The 21,152-nt window shown below is 47.7% G+C and overlaps 1 protein-coding gene across 2 annotated transcripts in view; it reads left to right on the forward strand.

Annotated features, from left to right (window-relative positions):
- The window catches only part of LOC115102465 (cyclin-dependent kinase 14), a 273,353-nt gene that overhangs the window by 166,353 nt on the left and 85,848 nt on the right, over positions 1-21,152 (forward strand). For both annotated transcript variants that reach the window (XM_065008563.1, XM_065008569.1), the window contains 3 exons: positions 10,499-10,562; positions 13,604-13,652; positions 20,734-20,873. In XM_065008563.1, the coding sequence (XP_064864635.1) occupies positions 10,499-10,562; positions 13,604-13,652; positions 20,734-20,873 (253 nt within the window). The remainder of the gene's footprint in view (positions 1-10,498; positions 10,563-13,603; positions 13,653-20,733; positions 20,874-21,152) is intronic.

Raw genomic sequence — 21,152 nt, forward strand, 5'->3', positions numbered from 1 at the left:
TGGTTGTGGTGGTGGTAGTGTTGGTGGTGGTATTGTTAGTGGTAGTGGTCATGGGGGTGTTAGTGGTAGTGTTAGTAGTAGTGGTGGTGGTGTTAGTGTTGGTGTTAATGGTGGTGGTAGTGGTGGTCTTACTGTTAGTGTTAATGGTAGTGGTGGTAGTGGTGCTGGTAGTGGTAGTAGTGGTGGTGTTAGTGGTGGTAGTGTTAGTGTTAATGGTGGTAGTGGTAGTGTTAGTGTTGGTGTTAATGGTAGTGTTAGTGTTGGTGTTAATGGTGGTGGTAGTGTTGGTCGTACTGTTAGTGTTAGTGTTAATGGTAGTGGTTGTGGTGGTGCTGGTGGTGGTGGTAGTGGTAGGGGTGGTGTTAGTGTTGGTGGTGGTGGTAGTGGGGGTGGTTGCGGTGTAGTGGTAGTGTTGGTAGTGGCGGTGTTAGTGGTGGTAGTGGTGGTAGTGGCGGTGGTGGTGGTAGTGGTGGTGGTAGTGTTGGTAGTGGCGGTGGTGGTGGTAGTGGTGGTGTTGATAGTGTTAGTGGTGGTGGTGGGTAGTTGTAGTGTTGGTGGTAGTGGTGGTGGTATTGGTAGTGGTGGTGGTAGTGCTAGGTAGTGGTAGTTGTAATGTTGATGGTAGTGGTGGTGGTGGTAGTGTTTATGGTAGTGTCGGTGGTAGTGGTAGTGTCGGTGGTAGTCTTGGTGATGGTGGTAGTGTTAGTGTTAGTGGTTGTGGTGGTGGTAGTTTTGGTGGTATTGTTAGTAGTGGTGTTAGTGGTGGTGGTAGTGGTAGTGTTAGTAGTAGTGGTAGTGTTAGTGGTGGTAGTGTTAGTAGTAGTGGTGATGGTGGTGGTGGTAGTGGTAGTGTTGGTGTTGATGGTGGTGGTAGCGGTGGTCGTACTGTTAGTGTTAGTGTTAATGGTAGTGGTGGTAGTGGTAGGGGTGGTGTTAGTGTTGGTGGTGGTTGTGGTGTAGTGGTAGTGGAGGTGGTGGTGGTGGTGGGGGTGTTAGTGTCGGTGGTAGTGTTGGTGGTGGTAGTGTTGGTGGTAGTATTAGTGGTAGTGGTGGTGTTAGTGTTGGTGGTAGTGTTAGTGGTGGTAGTGTAAGTGTTAATGGTAGTGGTGGTAGTGGTAGGGGTGGTGTTAGTGTTAGTAGTAGTGGTGGTGGTGTTAGTGGTGGTAGTGTTAGTGGTGGTAGTGTTAGTGTTAATGGTGGTGGTGGTAGTGTTAGTGTTGGAGTTAATGGTGGTGGTCGTACTGTTAGTGTTTGTGTTAATGGTAGTGGTGGTGCTGGTGCTGGTAGTAGTGATGGTATTGGTAGTGGTAGTGGTGGTGGTGTTCGTTTTATGATAGTGGTGGTGGTGGAGGTAGTGGTAGGTGTAGTGTTAGTAGTGGTAGGGGTATTGGTGGTGCTGGTAGTGGTGGTGAAGGAGTTGGTGGTGGTATTGTTAGTGGTGGTATTGTTAGTGGTAGTAGTGGTAGTGTTAGTGGTGGTAGTGTTAGTGGTAGTGTTACTAGTAGTGGTGGTGGTGGTGTTAGTGGTGGTAGTGTTAATGGTAGTGGTGGTGGTGGTGGTAGTGTTAGTGTTGGAGTTAATGGTGGTGGTAGTGGTGGTCGTACTGTTAGTGTTAGTGTTAATGGTAGTGGTGGTGCTGGTAGTGTTAGTGGTGGTAGTGGTAGTGTTTGTGGTAGTGGTAGTGTTAGTGTTGGTTGTGGTGTTGGTATTGGTGGTAGTGCTAGCGGTTGTGGCAGTGGTAGTTGTAGTGTTGATGGTAGTGGTGGTGGTGGTAGTGTTCGTGGTGGTGTTAGTGGTGGTGGTAGTGGTAGTGTTGGTGGTGGTGGTAGTGTTGGTGGTAGAATTAGTGGTTGTGGTGGTGGTAGTGTTGGTGGTAGTGGTAGTGTTGGTGTTAGTGGTTGTGGTGGTGGTAGTGGTAGTGTTGGTGGTGGTAGTGTTGATAGTGGTAGTGGTAGTGTTTGTGGTAGTTGTAGTGTTGATGGTAGTAGTGGTGGTGGTGGTGTTGTTAGTGTTAGTGGTAGTGTTGGTGGTGGTAGCCATGGTCGTGGTTTTGTTAGTGGTGGTGGTCGTAGTGTTGGTGGTGGTGTTAGTGATAGTGGTAGTGTTGGTGGTGGTCGTGGGGGTGGTGGTAGTGTTGGTGGTGGTGTTAGTGTTAGTGATTGTGGTGGTGGTAGTGGTGGACGTGGCGTTATCGTTAGCGGTGGTGGTGGTGGTGTTAGTGATAGTGGTAGTGTTGGTGGTGGTAGTAGTGGTGCTGGTAGTAGTAGTAGTGGTGGTGTTAGTGGTGGTAGTGTTAGTGTTAATGGTGGTAGTGGTAGTGTTAGGGTTGGTGTTAATGGTAGTGTTAGTGTTGGTGTTAATGGTGGTGGTAGTGTTGGTCGTACTGTTAGTGTTAGTGTTAATGGTAGTGGTTGTGGTGGTGCTGGTGGTGGTGGTAGTGGTAGGGGTGGTGTTGGTGGTGGTGGTAGTGTGGGTGGTTGCGGTGTAGTGGTAGTGTTGGTAGTGGCGGTGTTGGTGGTAGTGTTAGTGGTGGTAGTGGTGGTAGTGGCGGTGGTGGTGGTAGTGGTGGTGGTAGTGTTGGTAGTGGCGGTGGTGGTGGTAGTGGTGGTGTTGATAGTGTTAGTGGTGGTGGTGGGTAGTTGTAGTGTTGGTGGTAGTGGTGGTGGTATTGGTAGTGGTGGTGGTAGTGCTAGGTAGTGGTAGTTGTAATGTTGATGGTAGTGGTGGTGGTGGTAGTGTTTATGGTAGTGTCGGTGGTAGTGGTAGTGTCGGTGGTAGTGGTAGTGTCGGTGGTAGTGGTAGTGTCGGTGGTAGTGTTAGTGTTAGTGGTTGTGGTGGTGGTAGTGTTGGTGGTATTGTTAGTAGTGGTGTTAGTGGTGGTGGTAGTGTTAGTAGTAGTGGTAGTGTTAGTAGTAGTGGTGATGGTGGTGGTGGTAGTGGTAGTGTTGGTGTTGATGGTGGTGGTAGCAGTGGTCGTACTGTTAGTGTTAATGGTAGTGGTGGTAGTGGTAGGGGTGGTGTTAGTGTTGGTGGTGGTTGTGGTGTAGTGGTAGTGGAGGTGGTGGTGGTAGTGTTGGTGGTGGTATTAGTGGTAGTGGTGGTGTTAGTGTTGGTGGTAGTGTTAGTGGTGGTAGTGTAAGTGTTAATGGTAGTGGTGGTAGTGGTAGGGGTGGTGTTAGTGTTAGTAGTAGTGGTGGTGGTGTTAGTGGTGGTAGTGTTAGTGGTGGTAATGGTAGTGGTGGTAGTGTTAGTGTTAATGGTGGTGGTGGCTAGTGTTAGTGTTGGAGTTAATGGTGGTGGTCGTACTGTTAGTGTTTGTGTTAATGGTAGTGGTGGTGCTGGTGCTGGTAGTAGTGGTGGTATTGGTAGTGGTAGTGGTGGTGGTGTTCGTTTTATGATAGTGGTGGTGGTGGTGGTAGTGGTAGGTGTAGTGGTAGTAGTGGTAGGGGTATTGGTGGTGCTGGTAGTGGTGGTGATGGAGTTGGTGGTGGTAGTGTTAGTGGTGGTATTGTTAGTGGTAGTAGTGGTGGTGTTAGTGTTAGTGGTGGTAGTGTTAGTGGTGGTGGTAGTGGTAGTGTTACTAGTAGTGGTGGTGGTGGTGTTAGTGGTGGTAGTGTTAATGGTAGTGGTGGTGGTGGTGGTAGTGTTAGTGTTAGTGTTGGAGTTAATGGTGGTGGTAGTGGTGGTCTTAGTGTTAGTTTTAATGGTAGTGGTGGTGCTGGTAGTGTTAGTGGTGGTAGTGGTAGTGTTGATAGTGGTAGTGGTAGTGTTGGTGTTAGGGGTTGTGGTGGTGGTAGTGTTGATAGTGGTGGTGGTGGTAGTGTTGGTGGTAGTGGTAGTGTTGGTGTTAGTGGTTGTGGTGTTGTTAGGGGTTGTGGTGGTGGTAGTGTTGGGTGGTGGTAGTGGTGGTAGTGGTAGTGTTTGTGGTAGTTGTAGTGTTGATGGTAGTAGTGGTGGTGGTGGTGTTGTTAGTGGTAGTGTTGGTGGTGGTAGCCATGGTCGTGTTTGTTTTGTTAGTGGTGGTGGTGGTGGGGGTAGTGGTGGTAGTGTTGGTGGTGGTGTTGGTGGTGGTGGTAGTGGTGGTGGTGTTGGTGGTGGTAGTGGTGGCGGGCGTAGCGTTGGCGGTAGTGGTGGCGGTGGTAGTAGTAGTGGTCGTAGTAGTGGTAGGGGTATTGGTGGTGCTGGTAGTGGTGGTGATGGAGTTGGTGTTGGTAGTGTTAGTGGTGGTATTGTTAGTGGTAGTAGTGGTGGTGTTAGTGTTAGTGGTGGTAGTGTTAGTGGTGGTGGTAGTGGTAGTGTTACTAGTAGTGGTGGTGGTGGTGTTAGTGGTGGTAGTGTTAATGGTAGTGGTGGTGGTGGTGGTAGTGTTAGTGTTAGTGTTGGAGTTAATGGTGGTGGTAGTGGTGGTCGTACTGTTAGTGTTAGTGTTAATGGTAGTGGTGGTGCTGGTAGTGTTAGTGGTGGTAGTGGTAGTGTTTGTGGTAGTGGTAGTGTTAGTGTTGGTTGTGGTGGTGGTAGTGTTGGTATTGGTGGTAGTGCTAGCGGTTGTGGCAGTGGTAGTTGTAGTGTTGATGGTAGTGGTGGTGGTGGTAGTGTTCGTGGTGGTGTTAGTGGTGGTGGTAGTGGTAGTGTTGGTGGTGGTGGTAGTGTTGGTGGTAGAATTAGTGGTTGTGGTGGTGGTAGTGTTGGTGGTAGTGGTAGTGTTGGTGTTAGTGGTTGTGGTGGTGTTAGTGGTTGTGGTGGTGTTAGTGGTAGTGTTGGTAGTGGTAGTGTTGATAGTGGTAGTGGTAGTGTTGGTGTTAGGGGTTGTGGTGGTGGTAGTGTTGATAGTGGTAGTGTTGGTGGTAGTGGTAGTGTTGGTGTTAGTGGTTGTGGTGTTGTTAGGGGTTGTGGTGGTGGTAGTGTTGGTGGTGGTAGTGGTGGTAGTGGTAGTGTTTGTGGTAGTTGTAGTGTTGATGGTAGTAGTGGTGGTGGTGGTGTTGTTAGTGGTAGTGTTGGTGGTGGTAGCCATGGTCGTGGTTTTGTTAGTGGTGGTGGTCGTGGGGGTGGTGGTAGTGTTGGTGGTGGTGTTGGTGGTGGTAGTGGTGGCGGCGTAAGCGTTGGCGGTAGTGGTGGCGGTGGTAGTAGTAGTGGTCGTAGTAGTGGTAGTGGTAGTACTAGTGGTAGTAGTAGTGGTAGTAGTACTGGTCGTAGTAGTGGTAGTAGTAGTGGTAGTAGTAGTGGTAGTGTTAATATATAACTTTTCTTTACTTTGATCTCTTACTTTCCTTTTAGTCCCTTCATTTACTGTGATTGTGTTGGTGGATGTGGCGTTATCGTTAGCGTTAGCGGTGGTGTTAGTGGTGGTGGTAGTTGTGGTGGTGGTGTTGGTGGTGGTAGTGGTGGCGGCGTAAGCGTTGGCGGTAGTGGTGGCGGTGGTAGTAGTAGTGGTCGTAGTAGTGGTAGTGGTAGTACTAGTGGTAGTAGTAGTGGTAGTAGTACTGGTCGTAGTAGTGGTAGTAGTAGTGGTAGTAGTAGTGGTAGTGTTAATATATAACTTTTCTTTACTTTGATCTCTTACTTTCCTTTTAGTCGCTTCATTTACTGTGATATCTACATTCTACACACCAGAACCTTAAAGACAGAGTCTCTGGCTACAGAAACATTAGTGGTAGTAGTGGTAAGGCTTTGTCCCCTTTCAGCCCTGGTCAAAATGAATGCTCTAGAAAGGGAATAGGGTGCCATTTGGGACGCAGACTAGTGTTAGTGTTTGGTAGGGATGCCCCCTGCTTCTCCTCTGAAGCCAGTCAGACAGTCAGTCAGACAGTCCTGAGTGGCAGGCTGCGGCTGCCTGAGTTGATTTCCGTCCTGAAGGCTGTGTGTCACCAGAACAAACACAGCACTGCACACACACACCGAGCCGCACCTTACAGCGCTGCCTGACAGTGACGAGATCAGAGGGGAAATCAACCAACACACCCAGACTGGCCAGCAGAGGACAGAGAGAGATAGATAGAGGGAGAAAGAAAGAAAGAAAGAAAGAAAGAAAGAAAGAAAGAAAGAAAGAAAGAAAGAAAGAAAGAAAGAAAGAAAGAAAGAAAGAAAGAAAGAAAGAAAGAAAGAAAGAAAGAGCAGGGCTTAGGTAAGGAGTGGAATTGTGTATCAGCCCAAAATGAATGAAAGGTTGGCATAGTTCATTTGTGATGTATTAGCATGTTGGTGTTGCTGTGGAGATGTGTCATGTTTCCGTGGCAATGATAAAGCTGCCGTGGCCGGTGTCATGGTGTGGGTGGGCACGGTGAGCGATGCTGTGTGTGTGGCTGTAATTAAGGTAGTGAGTGTTTCCCTACAGGGCTGAGGGGGTGACGGAGAGGGGACAGCTAATTTCACTCTGTGCCTCATGGAGGCGGCTGGACTGGGGGGGTGGGGATCACTCTTTGTGTGTGACTGCGGTCAGGGGTTTGGCACACACACACACACACAATCCAATCCCCATCCCTGTCTCTCCATGTTGTGCTCTGCAGGTCATGGTACACTGCTGCCCTCTGCTGGGGTTGACTGTAAATACATGAGCACATTGACTAGGCTGTATGTTTTGGCTCATCTCCACTCTGACACTGTGGTAGGGACTAGAGTATATGCAGCTTGTGTTTCAGCCTCTGCCTTCTATCCCAAGTCCCAACCCTACACTTCAAATACCCCCTATCCCCCCCCCCTCCCCCCCTCTCTCTCTCAATTCAATTCAAGGGCTTTATTGGCATGGGAAACATGTGTTAACATTGCCAAAGCAAGTGAGGTAGACAACATACAAAGTGAATATATAAAGTGAAAAACAACAAAAATGAACAGTAAACATTACACATACAGAAGTTTCAAAACAATAAAGACATTACAAATGTCATATTATATATATACAGTGTTTTAACAATGTACAAATGGTTAAAGGACACAAGATAAAATAAATAAGCATAAATATGGGTTGTATTTACAATGGTGTTTGTTCTTCACTGGTTGCCCTTTTCTCGTGGCAACAGGTCACAAATCTTGCTTCTGTGATGGCACACTTTGGAATTTCACCCAGTAGATATGGGAGTTTTTCAAAATTGGATTTGTTTTCGAATTCTTTGTGGATCTGTGTAATCTGAGGGAAATATGTCTCTCTAATATGGTCATATATTGGGCAGGAGGTTAGGAAGTGCAGCTCAGTTTCCACCTCATTTTGTGGGCAGTGAGCACATAGCCTGTCTTCTCTTGAGAGCCATGTCTGCCTACGGCGGCCTTTCTCAATAGCAAGGCTATGCTCACTGAGTCTGTACAGAGTCAAAGCTTTCCTTAATTTTGGGTCAGTCACAGTGGTCAGGTATTCTGCCGCTGTGTACTCTGTGTAGGGCCAAATAGCATTCTAGTTTGCTCTGTTTTTTTGTTAATTCTTTCCAATGTGTTAAGTAATTATCTTTTTGTTTTCTCATGATTTGGTTGGGTCTAGTTGTGCTGTTGTCCTGGGGCTCTGTCTCTCTCTCTCTATCTCCCTCCCATATCTCTCTCTCTCCCCTCTCTCTCTATCTCTCCCTAACCAAACACCCACCCACCTCTCTCTATCTCTCTATCTCCCTCTCATGCTCTAACACTCACTCATTCCCCACCCACCCACCCACCCACCCATCTCTCTCTCTCTCTCTCTCTCTCTCTCTCTCTCTCTCTCTCTCTCTCCCTAACCAACCACCCACCCACTCACCTCTCTCTCTCCCTCTCATGCTCATGCAAGACTTTGAGATCAAGGTTGTTTTTCTACTTACCCAGAGTCAGACAAACTCATGGATCCCATGTGTATGTCTCTGCGTGCAGTTTGGAGATGATTGAAGTTAGAACATTGTTAGTTTAGTGTTATTGTTGGGAGAGTCCCGGTACAGTAGCCAGCTCCTCTCACAAACAGGGTAATAGACCTTCTAATGACTCTAAAGCTGGGTGGTTGGTCATTGTCTTTCAAAGATATACACATTAATCAATATTTTATACATTTGTTAGTTTTACTAATATTTGAACAATATTCTAACTTCATTCATCTCCAAACTGCACACAGAGACATACAAGTGGCATCAATGAGTTTATCTGACTCTGGGTAAGTAGAAAAACAAACAAAATCTTGAAATTTCGCAGTATCCCTTTAACCCAGTCTGTGTGAGTGAGGTGTGTTTCTGCTCCTCTGAGTGTGTACACCTCGCCAATTTATGTGTGTGTGTGTGTGTGTGTGTGTGTGAGAGAGCTAGAGAAAAGCCTTTTGTTGACCTTGGGTGTCAAGCAGAGACACTGAATCACACACACACACACACACACACACACACACACACACACACACACACACACACACACACACACACACACACACACACACACACACAATTATCACAGCACTGACCTTCTTCTTGGATGTGATCTTGGTGTAAACACACTGTAGGATAATAAGGGTTAGCAGGTTACCATGTCTGTGACTGTGTGAATCATTGACCACATTTACATACACACCAATATCCCATTATTATTCGGGATACTCAAGTGTTCTGCTTTTGAGTTGACGTATATAAACATCATATCCTGTTTACAATAACCCGAAAAAGCTTGTATCCCAGTTATGAAAAACCTGGATAATTGAACCTTTATTTAACTAAGCAAGTAGGTTAAGAACAAATTCTTATTTACAGTGACGGCCTACCACGGCCAAACCCTAACCCAAATGACGCTGGGCCAAATGTGCGTCGCCCAATGGGACTCCCAATCACAGCCGGTTGTGATTATGCCTGGAATCAAACCAGGGTATGCAGTGATGCCTCTAGCACTGAGATGCAGTGCCTTAGACCACTGTGCCACTTGGGATTGCAAGACACTGTGACGTGTAAACATCCAATTTACTATTGTTTCTGTGGTCTGTTTCACATATCATGGGTGTTGTGGGATGATGTTTTCATATTTCCGACATTTGGTAGGCCGTGTCAACTATAGTTGGACACGAGCAGCTTCTCTTCTGCCATAACTTGTTACTCCAGAAGACTAAATGAAGTGGTGCTGACCACTTCATGCATTAGTAAACTAGTTAACACGGGTAAATATGTCTGTTTCGTTTAGGGACTGGGGAGAAAACGGAATAACTCCAAAACAGTGGAAAGATTGGTCCTGTGCAAAATGTCCAAATGTCATCAGTTTGACCTGTTTTAAGGAAATCAAAAGCTGAGAAAATGACAAAACACATTTCTGATAAGACTTCAGTTCGTCTTGAGTGCATATTGTATGTGGTCGAAACAGCAAGAGATCATTTTTCTCCACTCCTGTTCCAGAGACATATTATGTGTAATTTCTCTGAAAGAAATGCATAATTCTGCAGGAGATAATATATTTATTTTGCATAGATATTTGAAGAGGGTGGCCAGCAGAGATAGGTGAGATGGGCTGAGGGAAGCTGAGGGTTGGGATGTGGAATTGGAGACAAGTGGGAGTGGAGTTGTTGGGCAGGGGGGTAGAATGGCAGTCAAAGATCAAATTCAAAACAATTAAGTCAAAATAAAACATAACAAAAAGTACATTTGAATGACACTGAAGGCCAGCGTATGTAACAGTTAATTCCGGGTTGCCTGAGGCTGATGCCGTGCAGGTGTTTGTCCCCTCTTGGGGGGGAGGGGGGTATTGGGGTTGGGGAATGGAGTGATTGTACTTATTTATACATTTTCTCTCAGGGTGGGTGGTAGTGGGGGGGGGGTTCTTGGATGTTTGAGGGGCAGCTCTTGGGGAACTGTGCGGTGAGGGTCTTGGATGTTTGAGGGGCAGCTCTTGGGGAACTGTGCGGTGAGGGTCTTGTATGTTTGAGGGGCAGCTCTTGGGGAACTGTGCGGTGAGGGTCTTGGATGTTTGAGGGGCAGCTCTTGGAGGGCTGGTGGGAGCAGGGCGTTGACCCTGGTTGACCCTGGTTGCTTCTGTGTGTCGCTCTGGATGGAGGCTGTTAGATGACTAATGTGATGTAGTTGTTGAGCGGCTTCACTGCAAGTATATTCTATGTTTTAAATATTCAGTTAAAAAATACATTTAAAAATGTAATTATATTATGCTACGTATGAGAGGTTATAGACCTACAGTCAGTGTTCGTATTTCAGTTACTATACCATTTAACCCATATGAGGAATGAGGAATATTCTGTTTATTCATGGATACAGGGATACTCATGAGCGGGATATCAAAGATGCATGTAAACAGCTTATCACGAATAAGACCTTAAGCGGGATATAACCTACTATCCGGATACTGTGCGCAAGTAAATGTGGTTATTTTTTAGGACTTTAGTGATTCAGAGGTTCCTCTTTGGTCATAGAAATTAAACGTTTTCTCCATGAGACGATCACATCTTTTCCTTTCTCTGTGGCCCAACTTTGTTGTTGAAATATGAATGTGTTGATATGGACACCGCGTGTGTTTGTCTGATGCATTTCTTCTCCCTCTCTTATTCTTTCTCCTTCTGTCTCCCTCCTACTTTCAGGTCCTAGGCACCCCCTGTGAGGATACCTGGCCAGGGGTCCACTCTCTGCCCCACTTCAAACCAGGTGAGGAACACATACACCAACACGCACACACCCTAAGTCCAACAGTCAGAATCAGACTTTGACTCCAGTTCTACTTTGTAAACCTAGGAGGCATGCCTCTGTAGTTCACACAGCTCAGGCAGGCCTGTGGGCCAGCCGTACCATCGCGGTGCCATCCCTGTGCCAGACTAGAGCTACTGCTGCTGCCCTCTGGGAGCTCATTAGAGACAGACTGGACGGTGCTCTCAGATTAGTGTTGGCATGCTGGAACACACAGAGAGATAGAGGGGGAATTAGAGGAGTGACAGAGAGAGGAGGATGTAGGGAGAAGAAGAGGGACAGAGGGAGAGCAGGGGTATCATGATGTGAGTGGTGTGTCTAGCTGTATCTCCTGTGACCAATTACAGAGGAACTAGGGTGTGAAACACACACACACACAAACACATACACCTAATCTCATGTCCTATGGCTGTGGTTGGCCATAGTTCTATGTTGTCCTGCTGCCGTGGGCAGCTATGTGAGCAGCACACACTGTTCTGTCCTGCTGCTCCTCTCATCCAGACAGGCCTGGCTTCAGTGTACCAGATCAGTGTATGATCTCTGCATGACAATAGGTACACACACAATACACCATTTTATTATCAGAAATTGAGGCAGTTGCCTGATCAAATGTCCAATGCAAGACCACCTCCCTCTCTTAATAAGTGTCTCTCCAAACTGCCTGTTTCCTCCGTAAGGTGAACAATCTTTTGACTGAATCCCGGGAAAGAGAGATCCTTTTGTTTTCTTATTTTTTGCTCTAAATGGATGCTCAATGTCACAATGATCTAATCTAAACAGCCGTTTCAACCCTCTCATTGTCACCATGACTCAACCACAAAGTGATCATTAGCACATAACAGATGGAGTTGTGAAAACGATTTATCAGAAGTTAACACTCTGGGTGTAGTTATATCTTCCCACCACCAGAGGACAGTGTTGAAGTTATCACTCTGGGTGTAGTTATATCTTCCCACCACCAGAGGACAGTGTTGTCTCACTCTATCCCTCTGAATATATCCTACCTCTCTGAGAGCTTCTCAATCTGACCATGTTTTAGTCTTCCTCCTGAACTGTAATCAGTTTCCAGACATTAAATCAAACACAGAGGTGGTATCAGCACATTGTTATGATTCTTTACATTCTCAGAGTTACTTTCAATAATTCACAGCCATGTTTACAGCCCTGGTTTATTTTCACTCTGGTGTTCGCAGCACAACAGTTTAGGTTTGAAACGTAGACAGCCATGACACTTAGCCTGACCTTGGCCCAGGGCCTTGGTGCTTTACGATGGGCTGGAGGATATTTAGTATAACCACAGTACATCAGACACTCGAGAAAGACAGAAGTAATCTGGATATCAAAACAACTCTCCCTCATATGTCTAATCCCTGACTCTGGAACAGTCTTACCATCTCTCTATCCTCCCCACTCAATAACTCCTTACCTCAAACTGTAGATATTCCGTGTCTCTCTGCCCCTCTGTCTAGTAGTGGAACAGTGGCTACTCTCTCTCTTCCCTCTCCCCCTCTCCCTAACCCGTGGTTGGCTGTCTAGCTGTCTCTCTGCCCCTCTGTCTAGTAGTGGAACAGTGGCTACTCTACTCTCTCTCTCTCCCCTCTCTACCTCTCCCTCCCTAACCCATGGTTGGCTGTCTAGCTGTCTCTCTGCCCCTCTGTCTAGTAGTGGAAGAGTGGCTACTCTCTCTCTTCCCTCTCCCTAACCCATGGTTGGCTGTCTAGCTGTCTCTCTGCCCCTCTGTCTAGTAGTGGAAGAGTGGCTACTCTCTCTCTTCCCTCTCCCCCTCTCCCTAACCCATGGTTGGCTGTCTAGCTGTCTCTCTGCCCCTCTGTCTAGTAGTGGAAGAGTGGCTACTCTCTCTCTTCCCTCTCCCTCTCCCTAACCCGTGGTTGGCTGTCTAGCTGTCTCTCTGCCCCTCTGTCTAGTAGTGGAACAGTGGCTACTCTCTCTCTTCCCTCTCCCCCTCTCCCTAACCCGTGGTTGGCTGTCTAGCTGTCTCTCTGCCCCTCTGTCTAGTAGTGGAAGAGTGGCTACTCTCTCTCTTCCCTCTCCCCCTCTCCCTAACCCATGGTTGGCTGTCTAGCTGTCTCTCTGCCCCTCTGTCTAGCAGTGGAACAGTGGCTACTCTCTCTCTTCCCTCTCCCCCTCTCCCTAACCCGTGGTTGGCTGTCTAGCTGTCTCTCTGCCCCTCTGTCTAGTAGTGGAACAGTGGCTACTCTCTCTCTTCCCCTCCCCTCTCCCTAACCCGTGGTTGGCTGTCTAGCTGTCTCTCTGCCCCTCTGTCTAGTAGTGGAAGAGTGGCTACTCTCTCTCTTCCCTCTCCCCCTCTCCCTAACCCATGGTTGGCTGTCTAGCTGTCTCTCTGCCCCTCTGTCTAGCAGTGGAACAGTGGCTACTCTCTCTCTTCCCTCTCCCCCTCTCCCTAACCCGTGGTTGGCTGTCTAGCTGTCTCTCTGCCCCTCTGTCTAGTAGTGGAAGAGTGGCTACTCTCTCTCTTCCCTCTCCCCCTCTCCCTAACCCATGGTTGGCTGTCTAGCTGTCTCTCTGCCCCCATTCCCCCAGTCTAGTCCTGGAGGTTGGCAGTTACAGTGTTAGTCTGAAAACAGAGGTCTCCACACAGAGGTTTTGGATGAGGGAGTTGAGCTGTCAGAGGGTAACACACACAGTTCGTACTCATTTACTCACACACATACACCGAGCCATTCATACCCAAGGCACACACACACACACACATACTTTTAATATATTTGAATAGTGCCATTTAGCAGATGTTTTTATCCAAAGCGACGTACAGTTATGTGTGCGTACATTTTAAGTACGGTGGCCTTGGGAATCGAACTCACTATCCTGGCGTTGCAAGCATCATGCTGTACCAACTGATGTTAACCTCTTGTTAAATCACATACTGTACAATGAAACATTTGTTGTAAAACTTCACAAATGTGTCCTGATGATGAATATGAACATGTTTCTATTGCCTCTCTGTGTCTTTACCCATTCAGACAGCTTTACTGTCTACAGTTCCAAGAAGCTCAGACAAGCATGGAATAAGTAAGTGTACCGTTTTTGTCACATAACGTGTGTGTGTGTGTGTGTGTGTGTGTGTGTGGGTGGGAGGGTGTGCCTATTCATATGTGTATGCATGGTCAGAGGGCCATTTTGTATGCCAGGTCAGATGGCCGTTGTGTATGCTAGGTCAGAGGGCCATACTACTCCTGTAGTAGCTTCCTGTCTATGAAAGTTCCCAAGGGCAATACGCTCCAGACCGCCAACCCCCTACCACTCCATCCATACATCCCTCTCTTTTCTCTCCCTGAGCCCTCGATACAGAAGAACCCTGGGACTGTTCTGGTCCCCTAACAGACATTAGTAGCCCAGTTAGAGATGGCTGTTGTCGTGTGTGTGTGTGTGTGTGTGTGTGTGTGTGTGTGTGTGTGTGTGTGTGTGTGTGTGTGTGTGTGTGTGTGTGTGTTTGCGTGCGTGCGTGCGTGCGTGCGCGCTTCCTCTCAGCTCTCTACCCTTGGGGCGTCTAGACCTACAGACAGCTCACACACTCTTCCCAGGGTTCATCTGGTTTAGGGGGGGAACACCCAGATCGGGGTCATGCCACTGGTGTCATGCCACCAGAGCAGTCAGCCCTGACACAGATGGCAGGAAAGGGCACAGAGGGCATTCCAGCTGTGGACCACCCTCTGCCCCTGGCACTCATCAGGAGCCTGAGGGGACATGCAGAGACAGGGTGACTTCATGATTTGGTCACAGATACACAGAATGCCTCACAGTATTCTGGTCTGGCTCAGTGCTGAGAACTCCTGGCCTCTGTAGTTACCACAGTGACCATGGCCAAGGGGTTAAAAGTCAAGGTTCCACATTCTCTCTCACAGTATCACAGTTTCCTTTTTCAGATGCATATAAAATATAATTTGATTGATGTCTCAAAACGAGAGAGATAGAGAGAGATAGAGAGCGGCAGTACATTTTATGTTTGTCAGTTTGTGTGTCTACAAGTACAGTAATTGTAGATTTTCTCTAGTAGTGAGAGAGATACTGTAGTAGTGAGAGAGATACTGTAGTAGTGAGAGAGGTACTGTAGTAGTGAGAGATACTATAGTAGTGAGAGAGGTACTGTAGTAGTGAGAGAGATACTGTAGTAGTGAGAGTCAGAAAGTCAGCCAGTTGATAGTAGAGCCAGAGCAGTGGAGCCTCAGTAACAGACGGACTGACAGACAGACTAACCTGAGTAACAGACTGACTGACAGACAGACTAACCTGGATAACAGACTGACTGACAGACAGACTGACCTGTGTAACAGACTGACTGACAGACAGACTGACCTTAGAAGAATGACTGCATGCCCCCATGCCCTCTATGTCTGACCCCCCAGGATGGGCATGCCAATCACTACAGTTCACACAGTCTGTCTGTCTGTCCCTGGCCCCTCTCCGTGTCTATCTGTATGCCCCCCTGTCCCGGCGCCCTGCTCCACTCCACCCCATCTGCCTAGCCACTCTGGCCCCTGCCCCAATCCCCCCTCCTCCCCTTGGACCCCAGCCAATCTATGAGGAAATAAATATGTGAAGAAAGAAACTGGGAGGAATGTTAACGACCGCTGCTTCTTCCCCCTCCTTTTATACCGTGCCAGGTCCTGATGAAGTTGATATGAACACATGCATCCTTCTCTCTCTCTCTCTCTCTCTCTCTCTCTCTCTCTCTCTCTCTCTAATTACTCTCTCTCTCCCTCCTAATTCCTCTCTCGCTCTCGCTCCCTCTCTCTCTCGCTCTCTCTCTCTCCCCCCTCCCACTTCCTCACTCTCTCTCTCTCCCCCTGCTAATTCCTCTCTCTCTTTCTTCTCTTTGCACTGAGAGCTCTCCCTCTCCCTCTCCCTCTCTCTCACACTCTCTTTCTCTCCCTCTCCCTCTCTCCCTCTCCCTCTCTCCCTCTCCCTCTCTCTCACACGCTCTCTCCCTCTCCTCTTCCTCTCTCCCTCTCCCTCTCCCTCTCTCCCTCTCCCTCTCTCTCACACGCTCTCTCCCTCTCCCTCTCTCTCACACGCTCTCTCCCTCTCTCCCTCTCCCTCTCTCTCTCTCCCTCTCCCTCTCCCTCTCTCTCACACTCCCTCTCCCTCTCTCTCTCTCTCTCTCTCTCTCCCTCTCCCTCTCCCTCTCCCTCCTCTCCCTCTCCCTCCCTCTCTCTCTCTCTCTCTCTCTCTCTCTCTCCCTCCTAATTCCTCTCTCTCTCTCTCGCTCTCGCTCCCTCTCTCTCTCGCTCTCTCTCTCCCCCTCCCACTTCCTCACTCTCTCTCTCTCCCCCTGCTAATTCCTCTCTCTCTTTCTTCTGTTTGCACTGAGAGCTCTCTCTCTCCCTCTCCCTCTCTCTCACACGCTCTCTCTCTCTTTCTCTCCCTCTCACACGCTCTCTCCCCCTCTCCCTCTTCCTCTCTCCCTCTCTCCCTCTCCCCTCTCTCCCTCTCCCTCTCCTCTCTCTCACACGCTCTCTCCCTCTCCCTCTCTCCCTCTCCCTCTCCCTCTCCCTCTCTCACACGCTCTCTCCCTCTCCCTCTCTCTCACACGCTCTCTCCCTCTCCTCTCTCCCTCTCCCTCTCTCTCTCTCTCTCTCTCTCTCCCTCTCCCTCTCTCCCTCTCTCCCTCTCCCTCTCTCTCACGCTCTCTCCCTCTCCCTCTCCCTCTCTCTCACACGCTCTCTCCCTCTCCTCTCTCCCTCTCCCTCCCTCCCTCTCCCTCTCCCTCTCTCCCTCTCCCTCTCTCCCTCTCCCTCTCTCTCTCTCTCTCCCTCTCCCTCTCCTCTCCCTCTCTCTCACACGCTCTCTCCCTCTCCCTCTCTCTCACACGCTCTCTTCCTCTCCCTCTCCCTCTCCCTCTCCCTCCCTCCCTCTCCCTCTCTCTCTCCCTCTTCCTCTCCCTCTCTCTCTCCCTCTTCCTCTCCCTCTCCCTCTCCCTCTCCCTCTCTCTCACACGCTCTCTCCCTCTCTCTCACACGTTCTCTCCCTCTCCCTCTCCCTCTCACATGCTCTCTCCCTCTTCCTCTTCCTCTTCCTCCCTCTTCCTCTTCCTCTCCCTCTCCCTCTGCCCGTACCCACCTCCCTACTACTCTGACATGGATAGCTGGGGCAGTTTTCTCCTTCTATGGTTTGTTGGATCAGATCAGACATTCACAGGCATCGCATGCGAATAACATGTAAGGGTCAGAGCACACGGCATGCTGGCATTCCTCAGTTTAACGGTTTCGGAAGTGCTTGTGTGTTTTTGTAATGGTAAGACTACCCCTCTGTTTACATTGACTGTATGTTCAGTACAGCTTGTATAACCCATATAACCCCGTGTTCAGCACTTTATTAGCCAGCAGAGTCTTTGAAAGTAGCTCGGCTGACGGTGGGGTTGCATGCCAGACAGAGCATGTCAGTGTGTAGATCCGTTCTGCTCTCACATATCTCTTTGTGCAATAGTACCCTCATCCACAATGACTCACACATGCTGAAAGGCAAGCAGCTCTCCTGGACTGCTGGTGGGTCTTGCAGGGACATATGTTTTGACACAGCCACAAAGACTTGTTCCAAAATACTGTTTGGTTGCTAGCCGTGTTGGGTGCTGTTGAAAGGTCCTGCGGTGCTGCCGTGCCTTAGTTATTATAACCATGGCATGGTGGTGGGGGAGGGCCAACAATAGGAGCAGGTGTTACTGCCTGTAGTCACACACATACACAAACACATACATACACTCTCGCAGACACACACACATGTACTCATGCTTTCTGCCCTCCCAGGTCCGGCTGTGGTTTCCTCATGGAGAAACATGACGACATGAAAAGGCGTCTCTCTCTGAAGAGGGAATGCTTCTTTCCACTGTGAACATCCCATCAACCCGGGATGTTTGATTGTCGGAGGAGATATCGATCACAGATGTGTGCTTTTTTACTCGTAGCATCTGACCTAGCTAGCTAGCCAAGGGAATCTTCCCGCTCAGGCTAGCTGACAGCATTCACAGGCAGGAATGCACACCTATATCAGCAACACAAGCCCTTTGTTTTCTAAGGCTTTTATATGGAGGTATAAAGTTCACCCAGTCAGTGATACCTGTTTGTTCCTTTGTTTCTGGCTCTGTTGTTGCTCAGACACCTTTTATCAGGTCAAATTAGCAATGCCTGATGGGATTTTGTACCTATTTCTGTCATGCTAAAACCTGACTTGTAAACACACACTACACTTTCTGATTATACAGTATGTTGTAGATCAATCACACAGTGACCTGTTGTAATCATTATACCCCCTGCATTACCCCACCAGTAAGCCTCAAAAGTTCTCTCTCTCTCTCTCCATCTCTCTCTCTCTCTCTCTCTGTCTGCTCTATCTGCTCTGACTCTCTCTCTCTCTCTCTCTCTCTCTCTCTCTCTCTCTCTCTGTCTGCTCTATCTGCTCTCTCTCTCTCTCTCTCTCTCTCTCTCTCTCTCTCTCTCTCTCTTTCTGTCTGCTCTATCTGCTCTGACTCTCTCTCTCTCTCTCTCTCTCTCTCTCTCTCTCTCTCTCTCTCTCTCTCTTTCTGTCTGCTCTAGCTGCTCTGACTCTCTCTCTCTCTCTCTTTCTGTCTGCTCTGACTCTCTCTCTCTCTCTCTCACCCATACTGTACACACACACACACACACTGTACACACACACACTGTACACACTGTACACACACACACACACTGTATACACACACACACACACACACACACACACACACAGCTCGGTAGAGGGAGGAATAACATCATGTTTATTTAATGGACTGCAGGCCTAATTACTGACTTGGTTACTTTGTTATGTTTTCTTTTTCTGCTTCCTCTTCGGTGCTGGATGGTAGGCGGGTTCAGGAGTTCAGAGCCTCCCCATATGAACACACACGCGTCAAACGCACATGCACACACACAGGAGCAGGTCGATGAAAGCTGCAGGGAGTTGAGAACCTCTGTCTTCACCCTCTCTGATGAAGTCTTTCATTTGTCATGGTGTCCGGGTCGGCCTGTGTCACGGGGCCTGTGTCACGGGCATGCCAGGGAGAGGAGGTCGTGTGTATGGAGGGTGTGTCCACCATGCTAATAGTCTGTTGTCTTTCTAATCAGAAGGAGAATGTAGTGGGTGCTTATATTTACTAGTGTGTATTATAAATACAGTTGAAGTCGGAAGTTTACATGCACTTAGGTTGGAGTCATTAAAACTAGTTTTTGAACCACTCCACAAATATCTTGTTAAGAAACTATAGCTTTGGCAAGTCGGTTAGGACATCTACTTTGTGCATGACACAAGTAATGTTTCCAACAATTGTATACAGACAGATTATTTCAGATTATTATCACAATTCCAGTGGGTCAGAAGTTTACATACACTAAGTTGACTGTGCCTTTAAACAATTCCGGAAATTGACGTCATGGCTTTAGAAGCTTCTGATAGGCTAATTGACATAATTTGAGTCAATCGGAGGTGTACCTGTGGATGTATTTCAAGGCCTACCTTCAAACTCAGTGTCTCTTTTCTTGACATCATGGGAAAATCAAAAGAAATCAACCAAAACCTCAGAAAAAAATGTGTAGACCTCCACACGTCTGGTTCATCCTTGGGAGCAATTTCCAAATGCCTGAACGTACCACGTTCATCTGTACAAACAATAGTACGCAAGTATTGTAAAGTGGCTGTTCCACTGGATGTCATAAGGTGAAAGCACCAATTTGTAAGTCGCTCTGGATAAGAGCGTCTGCTAAATGACTTAAATGTAATGTAAATGTAAGTATAAACACCATGGGACCACACACCCGTCATACCTCTCAGGAAGGAGACCTATTCTGTCTCCTAGAGATAAACATACTTTGGTGCAAAAAGTGCAAATGAATCCCAGAACAACAGCAAAGGACCTTGTGAAGCTGCTGGAGGAAACAGGTACAAAAATATGTATATCCACAGTAAAACAAGTCCTATATCGACGTTACTTGAAAGGCCGCTCAGCAAGGAAGAAGCCACTGCTCCAAAACCGCCATAAAAAAGCCAGACTATGGTTTTCAACTGTACATGGGGACAAATATCGTACTTTTTGGAGAAATGTCCTTTGGTCTGATGAAACAAAAATAGAACTGTTTGGTCATAATGACCATCGTTATGTTTGGAGGAAAAAGGGGGAGGCTTGCAAGCCGAAGAACACCATCACAATTGTGAAGCAAGGAGGTGGCAGCATCATGTTGTGGGGGTGCTTTGCTGCAGGAGGGATGGTGCACTTCACAAAATAGATGGCATTATGAGGACGGAAAATTATGTGGATATTTTGAAGCAACATCTCAAGACATCAGTGAGGAAGTTAAAGCTTGGTCGCAAATGGGTCTTCCAAATGGACAATGACCCCAAGCATACTTCCAAAGTTGTGGCAAAATGGCTTAAGGACAACAAAGTCACGGTATTGGAGTGGCCATCACAAAGCCCTGACCTCAATCCTATAGAACATTTGAGGGCAGAACTGAAAAAGTGTGTGCAAGCATGGAAGCCTACAAACCTGACTCAGTTACTCCAGCTCTGCCAGTAGGAATGGGCCGAAATTCACCCATCTTATTGTGGGAAGCTTGTGGAAGGCTACCCAAAACTTTCGACCCAAGTTAAACGATTTAAATGCAATGCTACCAAATACTAATTGAGTGTATGTAAACTTCTGACCCACTGGGAATGTGATGAAAGAAATAAAAGCTGAAATAAATCATTATCTCTACTATTATTCTGACATTTCACATTCTTAAAATAAAGTGGTGATTCCAACTAACCTATGACAGGGAATTCTTACAAGGATTAAATGTCAGGAAATGTGGAAACTGAGTTTAAATGTATTTTGCTAAGGTGTATGTAAACTTCAACTGTATGTGTGAATTGGAAATTCCCCCTGAGACACCAGGGCCAGCCATTGTCAATGGTAACCCTGGAGCAATTAAGTTTCAGTGCTTTGCTCAAGAGCACATCAACAGATGTTTCACCTTGTCAGCTAGGGGATTTGAACTAGCAATCTTTCAGTTACTGGCCCAGCACTCTAACCACTAGGCTACCTTCTGCCCTGTTTCTGTTATGTAGGTTGTGAACCATGCTAACTGTCTGTCTGTCTTCCCTGTAGGTTGGGCTATGTGGACCATGCTGAGGAGTTAGCCTCTAGGTTCCTCCAGTGCTTCCCAAAGAACCGTCTGTCTGCTCAGGCAGCTCTCCAGCATGAGTACTTCAGCCACCTTCCTCCGCGGCTCTGGGAGATCTCAGACAGTATGTATACCTTTTCTAAGATACTGGATCTCTCTCTCTCTTTCTCTTTATTTAGCTTTATTTTCTCTCTCTCTCTCTCTCTGTCTCTCTCTCTGTCTCTCTCTCTCTGTTTCTCTGTCTCTCTCTCTCTCTCTCTCTCTTACCCTCTCTTTCTCCCTCTGTCTCTGTCTCTCTCTCTCTGTCTTTCTCTCTCTCTCTCTCTGTCTCTCTGTCTCTGTCTCTCTCTCTCTCTCTCTCTCTGTCTCTCTCTCTCTCTGTCTGTCTCTCTCTCGCTGTATC

The sequence above is a fragment of the Oncorhynchus nerka genome, linkage group LG3 (genome assembly GCF_034236695.1).
Source record: "Oncorhynchus nerka isolate Pitt River linkage group LG3, Oner_Uvic_2.0, whole genome shotgun sequence".
In the NCBI taxonomy this organism is placed as follows: Eukaryota; Metazoa; Chordata; class Actinopteri; order Salmoniformes; family Salmonidae; genus Oncorhynchus; species Oncorhynchus nerka.